General features: G+C 41.2%; 2 protein-coding genes across 2 annotated transcripts; both read left to right on the top strand.

Moving 5' to 3' along the window:
* The first annotated feature begins 816 nt into the window (after positions 1 to 816).
* apoa1b (apolipoprotein A-Ib) lies at positions 817 to 2,784 on the top strand. Its single transcript, XM_072668863.1, has 4 exons — positions 817 to 842; positions 1,438 to 1,487; positions 1,595 to 1,727; positions 1,843 to 2,784. The coding sequence occupies exons 2-4, from the start codon at positions 1,445 to 1,447 to the stop codon at positions 2,426 to 2,428; spliced, it is 762 nt and encodes a 253-aa protein (XP_072524964.1). The 5' UTR covers positions 817 to 842; positions 1,438 to 1,444; the 3' UTR covers positions 2,429 to 2,784.
* A 2,568-nt stretch (positions 2,785 to 5,352) lies between these two features.
* LOC140545748 (T-box transcription factor TBX1) lies at positions 5,353 to 8,919 on the top strand. The gene is made up of 6 exons (XM_072668714.1): positions 5,353 to 5,359; positions 5,469 to 5,634; positions 6,358 to 6,459; positions 7,711 to 7,882; positions 8,288 to 8,443; positions 8,848 to 8,919. The coding sequence occupies exons 1-6, from the start codon at positions 5,353 to 5,355 to the stop codon at positions 8,917 to 8,919; spliced, it is 675 nt and encodes a 224-aa protein (XP_072524815.1).
* The last annotated feature ends 2,232 nt before the right edge of the window (positions 8,920 to 11,151 follow it).

Raw genomic sequence — 11,151 nt, 5'->3', positions numbered from 1 at the left:
AAACACCAAATATTCTAGATATTAATTTGACCATAACTTCATTCTTATATTCTAGTGATTCTTCAGTCACTTACAGCTGTGAAAGAGCACAGGGCTGACCTGCAGAATCTCTTCAGGCATTCATCTGCAGCGAAATTAGATTATTTTTAATTAAAAACGTTTAAGCAGTGATTCCAAACATTTGCACTCCAAAATGTATCAAACAGTGCCTTTCTAAAGTTAACTGTGGAACAACAGCCCAAGCTTTAGGATATGACTACATAAACAGCTCTTTATGTCCAGGTGAAAACGGTCACGAGCACTTAACCCCTTTAAGGTTAACTACACTGAAAACAGCGCAAACTGTCTGAGTTATAATGAAGTTACAGGAGTGTGAAATGAAAGTCATTAAAGAGGTTAATATAATCAAGCAAGAAGTTCCAAGCAGAAAAGAGAGAAGAAGTAAAGCTGTGATAAAGCTGAAGTGGAAGGTGCAGCAGCAAATGAACGTAGTGTTTTTTTTAGGCCATGCAAAAAAAGTTATGATTATGGAAATTATGGAGAGTCGAGACAAAGACACAAAGAACTCTTCATCGTCACAGTCTGTGTCCAAAAACTAGAAGAGACTGAGAGAACATGTCTTCACAGTACTTTCATGATTCTATTGATGACGACCTCCCCCTCTACTCAGTAGGTGACCATTGTACCCAACTCATCAAATGGATCAGAGAAGGGGGTGAGGTCCAACTCCACGGAGGCACACTCACACCCCCACTATGCTCCCTCCCACTCCCTCGGGCCCTATAAAACACCCATCTCTACCTCAGATTCTTCAGTCTCTCCAAGACCAGCATCAGCAACAGGTAAGCAGCACAGCCTTGGCTCAGCCTTGGCTGAAGACCATTTGATGCATTGAGAACTTTAATAGAAGCAGCTGTAGAACTTAAAATTCTTCTTCTTTGGAGATTTATTCACCTGTTTTTAGCAAAAGTGCACTTACTTTGCTAAAGTCACAGAAAGCCATGGATCTCCATGGAACTTACTGAAAACTGCATTCAGGTTTATGCATAGGCCTCCTAAAGAGTCAGCCCAGGTTAGGGACAAAGCCTCCCTGGCTGTCCAAGTTCATCATGAACACATCTAAGCTAATCCTGGGGGTTGAAGATTATGCCATGGTTAAGCGCTAATCTGGTTGTGAAGCCTTTCTAACTCCTTGTAGCTCTGTTATATCCAGGTTGGATTAGAGTGCAGGTTGATAGGCTTGACATATGCTGTAGACTGAACTAATTCAGGACGGCTTATGCAGGCTCCATGACTTAGTCATAGAAGATAACAGATCCTCTGGTTTCTCTCTTGTTCTGTCAGTGTAGTTCATGTAGGCCTTTGACAATAATGTCAGAGAGGTCTTTTTGCTCTTCAAAGAGGCTGACCTGCTTTCTCTTTCCTTTCTTCTCACAGATCCATCATGAGGTTCGTGGCTCTATCACTGACCATTCTTCTGGTCGCAGGTAAGTCGAGTCAAATCACGTCACCTTTACTAGTGCGGCAAAGTACGCTCCAGTAGCATGTTCTGCTCCAGTCGAAAGTCTAAGTGCTTCTTCCTCTTTGTGTCCAGCTTGCCAGACCATGGCAAGACACAGCGACTATGAACAGATAAGGTCCGGGGTTGTGACATACCTGGGTCAGTTGAAAGATACCGCCCAGAAAGCCATCACCCGTCTCGATGATGCCGAATACAAGGACCTCAAGTAAGAGACAAAGCTCAGCGTTCGCTTGCACTTAGCCAGCAAATCTTGAGCGATATCAATCTTAAGATGTACTATTCAGTAACTAATAAGACCTTTGCTCTTGTCTTCTGCATAGGGAGCGCCTCAACCTGTCCCTGGAAAGGATCCAAGGCTTCCTGGAGACTGCCTCTGCCGCCCTTGCCCCAGTAAGAGAGACCATTGGTCCCCAAGTGGTGGCTGCCATTGGTAATATCGAGAAAGATATTGAGGAGCTGCAAAAAGAGCTGGAGCCCAAGCGCGAGGAGCTGCGCCAGGTGGTGAAGAAACATCTCGAAGAGTACCGTCAGAAGCTGGAGCCCCTGCTCAAGGAGTACGCAGAAAAGCACCGTGAGCAGATGGAGAGCCTCCGGGTCAAGGTGGAGCCTGTGCTGAAGGACCTGCAGGACAGAATCAAAGTCAACCTGGAGGAGACCAAGTCCAAGCTGACCCCCATCGTTGAAATCCTGCGCAACAAGGCGGTCGAGCGCGTAGATGAGCTGAAACAGTTCCTTGCTCCTTACGTCCAGGAGTACAAAGACCAGGCACAGACCGCCTTTGGAGATCTGAAGGCCAAGTATGAATCTGGAGAGCTGCAGAAGAAGCTTGCCACCGTGAGCGAAGAGATTAAGCCACAGCTGGAGAAGATCTTCGAAACCCTCCAAAAGGCTTTCGTCAAGGCATAAACCCGACCATCCCCTTTCTCTCCCACCAGAACGTGGCCTTCTTTGACCTTCTCATCCATTCCCAAAACCTGTTACTAACACCGGAGTCTGTAAGGCTTCATCGTACAAAAGGACTCTTTCCATCACACACTTACTCACACTCACATCCTTCTACTCACACCACCAGTTGATGCAGCAAAGGACTTTTACTGCCTGTCTTATACTAAGCAAGCACATGCTTAAGTAGAAGCAAGACCTGTTTTTGTGCAACATACCTTTAATGCCTGGCTAAAAAAACCTTTCGCTGTGCTTCTGTGTTGTTAAAAAAATGTGCCAGAACAATGGCTCAATAAAAAAATAAGACTGTTTCATACAAATCCCGTCTGTGTCTCAAGTGTTCTGACTGCTAGACCAAAACAGTGTTCTGCAAAGTGTCTTTCAGCTTTAGCTCTCATCAATATATTCTAAATCATGTATATTACACAACTTTTTTACACAATTGTTACACAACAATTATTTACTAGTTTACTACCTCGTGAACCTATGACCACTCTTAAATTCTACTGAATATCATTGTAGCGGTCTTGTTTTTACTGGTTCCACATATAGACCCCAAAATAACCCCCGCATTCTTTTTGTGGAGTAATAACTAAGATAAGAGCTTCTGCTAAAGGCAAGGAAAGTGGAGAAACACAGGAAGTAAAGAATAAACAGGAGTTTCCACAACTGAAATGTAGAAATGATAGAGAAAGTTTAATACTGCAAACTTCCAAACATATAAAGAGTAATTCTGAACACATGAGCAGTGATTCCAGACCTGACAGACCACCAAAACTCTCCCATTACATAAACAGCAGCAAAACATTGTACTTTATGAAGTAAGAGTGGAGATTTGTTTTTCCTCTCAAAGCCGAGTCGCTAATTTTGCACAGTTTGTTTATTTGGATTCTTACCATCACTTAACGCCTTCAGACCTTGTAGCCCACACTTCACTTTCATGACTCCACCACTAATGTCACAAATAACATCAGTTTTTATTCCCTAAAATAGAACCCTGTGGGACGCCACAAGATATGCTCTATCAAATCTTCACAATAGCTGAATAATAATCCTAGGGATCAAGGGATTAATGTCCCTCATCCTGATGATATGGGCAAACAAGGAATGTGTTGTGTCTACTAATGAGTTTTATTAGGATAATAAATCACCCAGAACTGACAGATCTTGACCTGGTGTTTGTTAGAGACCTTGTATTTATTAGTATTAGATGGATGAGACAGCTGCATGAATTGCCTCAGGCAAGCCTTTGTCGACACAAACCCATAATCCCTCGCTCCAAAAACATTAAAAGAAGATAAACAACTTCATCAGCAAAATCAGGAGGTTGCTGAAAGACATGTTGGTGGTGTTTGGGTTGGCAAAAACTGAGAATTTATGGGCCTATATACACAGATTAGCCATATTATTAAAACCACGGACATGAATGAGTAACTATTATCGATTATCTGGTTGCAGTAGCTCCTCTCTAAAGGTGCAGATTATAGGCAGCTTCCATCTACTGAACTCTCATTATTCATCCACAACCAGATAAGCCCAGTTAAACACTCTGAAGCACCTTTAAACTCCTAATGTTTCTTCTACTTTCATTAGTTTAAAACAACCATATGAATCACACTATGTGTCCAAATGTTTGCGGACCCCCCTTTAAATAAATGCATTCAGCCACTTTAATTTACACCACTTGCTGACAGATGTGCAAATGCACACACAGTTTTTTTTAGTCCCTGTAGAGAAGAAGTACTGCCAATAGAATAGGACTCCCTGGAGCAGATCAACATCATGAACCTATTGGCTCCATGCTGCCTAATACCAGGCGTAATCTAGTAGAGGGGTATAAAGCCCCCCAGCATTGAGTTGCATCCAGTACTTCTGGGATGAGGTGGGGAGGTGATTATCCAACACTAACGTTCATCACTAAATGCAACCAAATCCTCACAGCAACTTTTTAATACCCCTGATTTCAGAAAAAAAACAGTCAATGTGCTGGTGTCCAAATACTGTCTATTTAATGAAAGAAAAATGGAAAAATAAATAACTAAAAACAATCAATTAATTTGATCAGAATTTAGTGTTTTAGAATCCCAGTTAAATAGAAATAAAATCCATATGAATCCATATCCTGATCTATACCATTGTGCACTGATTTTGGGAGCCTGGTTATAAATGTAAACTTAACATTATAGCTTAAAAAAAAAAAAAATTTAGAGCAAAGGATCAGACAAAGCAATCATCATGTATGGGTAAGTGCAGTGGGCCAGTGTCCCATAGGATTGCTCCTCAATCCATAAATCACACCCATGGTCTCTATTCATATGTTTGGGAATATTAACTGATCCATTTTAGCTGTCTGGCAGATCCTTCAGGCTTCTTAGAGATCCATTTATTTAGCACTGAGCTGAGGGCAGAGTTGAAAGTGGGAAGCTATTGAAGACCTGCATTCACAGTCTCCACTATGGGTCAGAGGGCATCTCCTTTGTCTCAGAGTTCTACTTTTCCATAAGGGGAAGTTGGTGCTAAAAATCCAATTAGCTGTGTGTTGAATGCTGTAAGGAGACCACAGGGAAGTTGGATCGATTGACACCAAGACACAGATGCACTGATGTTTTTCTGTCTTCAGTCAATAATATAAACATGTAATTAAGCAGTACTTGGTCTTGATGGAGTCTGAGGTTCTGTGCAAGGGGAATGAATGAGTGTTGAGCTGGAGCCTAATTAGCATCTCAGCGTGTATAAAAACCAGGAGGAGAGCTCAGCTCGGACACACTCAAAAATTGCCACATAGAGACGCTCTTCTTAAAACGAAACTCGAATCTGTAGGTTCTCTCCAAATTTGGATTTAACCGGGTATTTGGAGTCAGACGAAAGCAGCTCAGAAAGAAGCCTTAATGGATGGTAAACATGATTTCCTGATTTTTTTTGCTTTAATAATAATAATAATAAATTGCTTTGTCTAAAGTCTCTGTGCATCAACTCTCTGCTGCTCTTTCCCTTCTATCTTCAGTGTCTAAGCTCTCACAGGCCTGCACCATGGGCTTGCCTTGCCTCCCAGAAGACACATGTGCCAAAGCCCCTCAGATAGCGGGCATCAAAGTTCAACTGGAGACATTCGGTCTATGGCAGCAGTTTGACCAGCTTGGCACTGAGATGATAGTCACCAAAGCTGGAAGGTTGGATCAACTCACCTTTGCAGTGAATTTGATCTCTAATTAACAAGTGAAATAGTCTAATATCTGATATGTCTCATTTTTGAATTGTTATGTGAATATTACAAGGAGCTCTGCAGTTACTGAGTCAGTTGGAGGCTTTTCTGCACTCTGTTCTGAGCTCAGCACTCGGCCCTGACCCCGCTCTGTAGCTTTTACGTGGTCTGACAGACACTCGGTGGCTGAGCTGCTCTCTGTGAGCTGTTCCTCCTAAACTCTTCCACTGTTCAATAATAACACCACTCACAGCTGATGGAGGAAGATCTAGGAGGGAGGAGATTTCACCAGCTGACTTGTTGTTGTTGGTGCAGCGGTGTCTCCTATTACATACAGAACCACACTGGAGCTCAGTGAGCTCTTCAGAACCTCCCGTTCTTTCACTGATGTGTGGAAGAAAGACAGACTGCAGGACTAGAGGCTTGATTTTATACACCTGTGATAATGAAACTGAATCAGACAGCTGAATTCAGTGAATAAGAGGTCTGTCTCAATACTTTTGTCCACATAGTTTATGTTAATTAATCTTATAATATTACTACAATAATCTTAAAATTCAAATATCTGATATTTAGACTATACATTTAAGAGGATTTCACTGGCTTTGATATCATTTTTGCAGCATATCTGTTACATTGCTGAAGGGCATGTGTTACATGTGAGGTACTAATGTTGTGCTTGTTCCAAAAGGAGGATGTTCCCCACTTTTCAAGTGCACATCACAGGCATGGACCCTACAGCAGAGTATGTTCTCCTGATGGACTTCATTCCTGTGGATGATAAGAGATACAGGTCAGCCTCTCAGAGATACTAGACTCAGGTTTCAATCATTATCCTTACTGGGTAACAGTAGTTAGAGCACCGGGCTGTTGATAACAGGGTTGTGGGTTCGATTCCCGGGCTCGGCAAGCAGCTACTTGGGCCCTTGAGCAAAGCCCTTTACCCTCTCTGCTCCCCAGGAGCTGGACTTGGCTGCCCACCACTCTGGGTGTGTGTGTACTCACTGCCCCTAGTTCACTAGTGTGTGTGTTCACTACCACAGATGGGTTAAATGCGGAAGACACACTTCGCTGTACAGTGACAAATATGTGCACCTTTACCTTTCTTATACTGAATTTCTGCATCATATTTAGCATGTTAGCTCATGGCTAATGCATTAGCTTGGTGCTAAAATATTAGCATGAGGCTAGATTTGTGAATAATAATGCACAGTATTTGCTTAGTGTTTCTGTGCAGCTAAGAAATCTCAACGAAATCAAGCCCAAACTGCCAGTCCTGAATACTGTACTTTTATGAAGCTAAATACACCATTCATTTAACATAAAAGACATGGGTGCGTTTATACTTGTGGTTCGGTTCTTTTGGAAAATGCTTTTGCATTTCAGTCCTTGTCCTGGTTCATAGTGACAGATTTGCAATCAAACCCTGGGGGAAAAGGTGAGGTATTCTGCATGTCTGACAGAAGGCTGCAGGTAGAGGTCTGCAGGTCCTAAATGGTCCATGCAATCATTAGCATGAAGAAACTGAGGCAGCTACACTAATGAATGCAGTTCTAATGGTGGCTAGTGGTTAAACAACTGTGTAGTAGTGTGGTAGTGTGTGGTTTGGGACACAGCCCTGCAAACTAATGCGTCGGACAGAAGTTAAAGCACACAAACGTGGGCACGTCTGCACGGAGACAGATGCGGACGGTGTGACACTGGCGAAGCGGGCAAGGTTGATACTAGATTTTGCAGGTAGGTGTAACACTGTGCCCCGACCCCAACTCTGCATTTGATTGGTTTAGATACCCTTGGTTCATATTGGGTTTTTACGAAGCGCGCTAGAGTTCATTTAGAAATAGGCCGAGAGCCACATGCTGGAGGTAACTGACCAATCCAGAGCCAAAAAGTATGAATCTGGATTATCACCCGACCCATAATTGATTTGACCCTTAATAATCTAACGTGTACGTCTTGAAGTTGTGAGTGAAGAATTAAAGGGTAAACTCTTATATGAACCCGTAAGGTAACAAAAAGATCCTTATGCTGTTTTCTTTTGTAGGTACGCCTTCCATAGCTCTTCATGGCTGGTGGCAGGACGCGGAGATGCAGCAGTACCTGGAAGAGTCCACTTCCACCCTGACTCACCGGCACGCGGTGCCCAGTGGATGAAGCAGACAGTCTCATTCGACCGCCTTAAACTCACCAACAACCTCCTGGATGATAATGGACACGTAATATTCAGACACCTAATATTCAGATCATGCTGTTGTACGTCATATATAATATGTCAAAAACTCATCTGGCTCTAGTCTCTAGATGTTCTGTAGCGTGATAATATTTAGATAATCAGACAGTGTAGAGGAGCTCATGTGTGATTAGTGTTAGTACAAGATTCAAAGAGTCAGAGAATTTATAAAGCTACAGTGATTTGACTTCTCAAGTAATAAAAACATCCTAAATAAATAAATAAATGAATGAATGAATAAATGATTTACAGTCTCCAACAACGCCTTAACCTCAATTAACCCCTAAACGCAGAAAGGCTTATTACCCACTAAGGCGAATTATTCAGTGACTACAGGGACTTCTGTACCAATATACCCTCTCTGATCACATACGCTGTGCTGAACTTGCAGATCATCCTGAACTCCATGCACCGATACCAGCCCCGGCTACATGTGGTCCTGGTGGATCAGCGAAGGGACAGTCATCTCTCCGCCCACCGCAACTTCTGCACCTTCTCCTTCCCTGAAACTCGCTTCATTGCGGTCACAGCGTACCAGAACCACAGGGTAACGTATCTGTGAGAGAGACCAGAGACGAGATAAGCGGCTGAAAAATACTCGGACTGCAGATCAATTTGCTTGTTTTAAGCATTATTTCTTTACACATATTTTCAATTAAGCAAAATGATCTACCCTTTCAGTAGTTTCACTGGCTAACATACATTCTGCAGTGTGTGAAAATGTTTCTGATGGGTAATACAGGTGCTGAATAAATCTTCAGTAACTGCATTATGTCTTTTCCATCCACTAAAATTAGTCAGACGATCTGAAGCATTTAAAGGTGTTAAATATGCATACCCAGAAGAAAGAACTGGCCTGGGAAGGAGGCAAACACTGTTCGACAGCAGGTTTACTGAAACCCTGTTCATCTTGTTGGTAAAGTTTCACAGTTCTGTATCTCTCCTCTGCAGATCACACAGCTGAAGATTGCCAGCAATCCCTTTGCTAAAGGCTTCCGCACTTCAGACCCTGATAACTGGTAACCAGCTAAACTGATAAATCACTCTTTCATAATTCAGAAATAATCTGTGAGATGCTGTAAAATGTCAGAAACAACAGTGTAGTATCTAATCATGTGACACACTAAAGAGCACCACTGTAGTTTACTGTGAATAAATGACTTTCTGTTCAGCCTGGTCTGTCGGCACCCGCATTATACAGTCAACTACACCTCAAGAAAAGAAGGGTTCTTTGACTTTTCTTTGGTTCTTTAACAGAATGGAACCCTTGAGATATATACACACTTACACACATTCACAAATTAGAATATTGCAAAAAAAAAAATAATAATAATAATAATAATAATAAAAAAAAGTTAATTATCATAAGTTCATTGAAAAAGTTAAATAAACCTCAAATAATTTCTATATAAAAACAAAAAGGCTATATTTAAATTTATAAATATTTTCATTCAATCAATTTTAAATGTAATTAATCTAATTATATTAAAGTTGGCCTTGAATGAAATTAGAAACATTAATTTTTCCACAATTCTATTTTTTAGATGGACAAGCAGAACCCTTTTAACAAGGTTCTATGGTATACAGAACCACCTACAAAAGGTTTTTCCACCAATTTCCTAGGTGGAAGAATGTGTGGTACTACATTCAAGTAGAATATGACTTTTGCTCCAAAACTTCAGAACATTTCTGGCTTTGGATTTTCTTCTTGGACCTTTTACCTACTGTATGCATTTCAGCTGCATATACAGAGAATTTCAATTATTGCATGGTGCGTTGTGATTACTGACTGTTAAGGCCGCTCTAAAACAGTACATCACTGTAAAATTACTGACAATATTGTAATCCAAAGGTCAACCAGCAGTTCCAGACATCACTTCCCTCACTCCTCTTTGGCCCTGCACCCTCGAGACGACACACCACAGACCAGCACTTCCTGTGAGGACCAGGGGGCGACAGATAAAGAGCATCTTAACAGTGAGGCGTACCAATTTCTCTCTAGTTCAGCCTAACACACCTGTTCTCTGGCAGAATTGTGTACATACAGCATTAAAACCTACCACACCTGAGTTACCTGCAGGCCTATTCTACAGTTAATAATTATGATTCAGTACCAACATGTCAGCTATACAATCAGTTACATAGCAATGAGCTCGAGGAACTGGAGACCACTTAAATATATTCAGGTCCAGTTATTTTAGTATATTATGTTCATCCATATTTATGTTTCTTATGCTTTTCCGTAAATTTGAATTGGTTTCCACTGACAAATATAATGGAAATAATAATGTAATTATATGTAGCTAATGTAATAATAGAGTCCTTACAATGATCTATTCCTTCTGTGCTTCACTGCCATTACAAAATATTAAAATAAAAATTAATATGTTAATATTCAAGATACTTCTTAAAGGATCAAAAATATCCTACGCTTGTGTTTCCGTTTTATCTGAATAAACACTTATAGGGATGGAGTGGTTTTCTACAATAACAGTCATAGTTACAGATATAAAATGCAGATATATGACTGTAAAACTATAAAAAAAACTATAACAATGTCTACATACTACACCTTTGTGTTTTTAATATAATGAAATTTCATCAAATTTCAGTAAAATGAGATTTACACACTCAAAGTTACATATAAATGCAGAATATCTTTTTAAATCACTGAGAATAATCTGCATCTCAGCACATTGGGCCTATAGAGGATATGATCTGGTTTGGGCTTGTTAGCAGGACTGTATTGGAGCAGCTTTTCCATAAACTGAAGCCAGAGAACCAAATCCTGGAAAATCTCAAGACAACTCAGAAGCTAAAGAACCGTTTTCCTTTCTCTTTTTTTTTTGGTGAAAACAAACTGCCATCACAAACATCTGCCATCTGAAGCAAACCCAGCAGCTGCTGCTCACTTCAGGCGTGACTCTCTTCCTTCCACACAGGACTCGGCTCGTCACGGCGTGCTCCCCCGTCTGTCACACAGTGAGCTAGCCCTGCCGTTCACTGGGGAAGCGGCCAGTACCACTGACCGCAAAAAGAGGGGGAGAGGTGGTCACGTCTCCGCAGCTCCTGTTTTCCTTCACTTTCACTGCCAGTGAGAGTCTTAGGAGGCCCATTAAGAGTCATATTCAGAATTTTAACGTTTTAATGTTATTGTTGCCTCTGTAAATTCAACCTTGGTGATGTGTCTTAAACTGCTTGTGTCTTCACACGGTCAATAAACAGATTTAAGGCCAAATAATGTCAGTGAACTTT

This window comes from Salminus brasiliensis, chromosome 23, assembly GCF_030463535.1.
Source record: "Salminus brasiliensis chromosome 23, fSalBra1.hap2, whole genome shotgun sequence".
Classification (NCBI taxonomy): Eukaryota; Metazoa; Chordata; class Actinopteri; order Characiformes; family Bryconidae; genus Salminus; species Salminus brasiliensis.
Note: the sequence above shows the minus strand (reverse complement) of the source record. Positions and strands in the feature narration are given on the sequence as shown.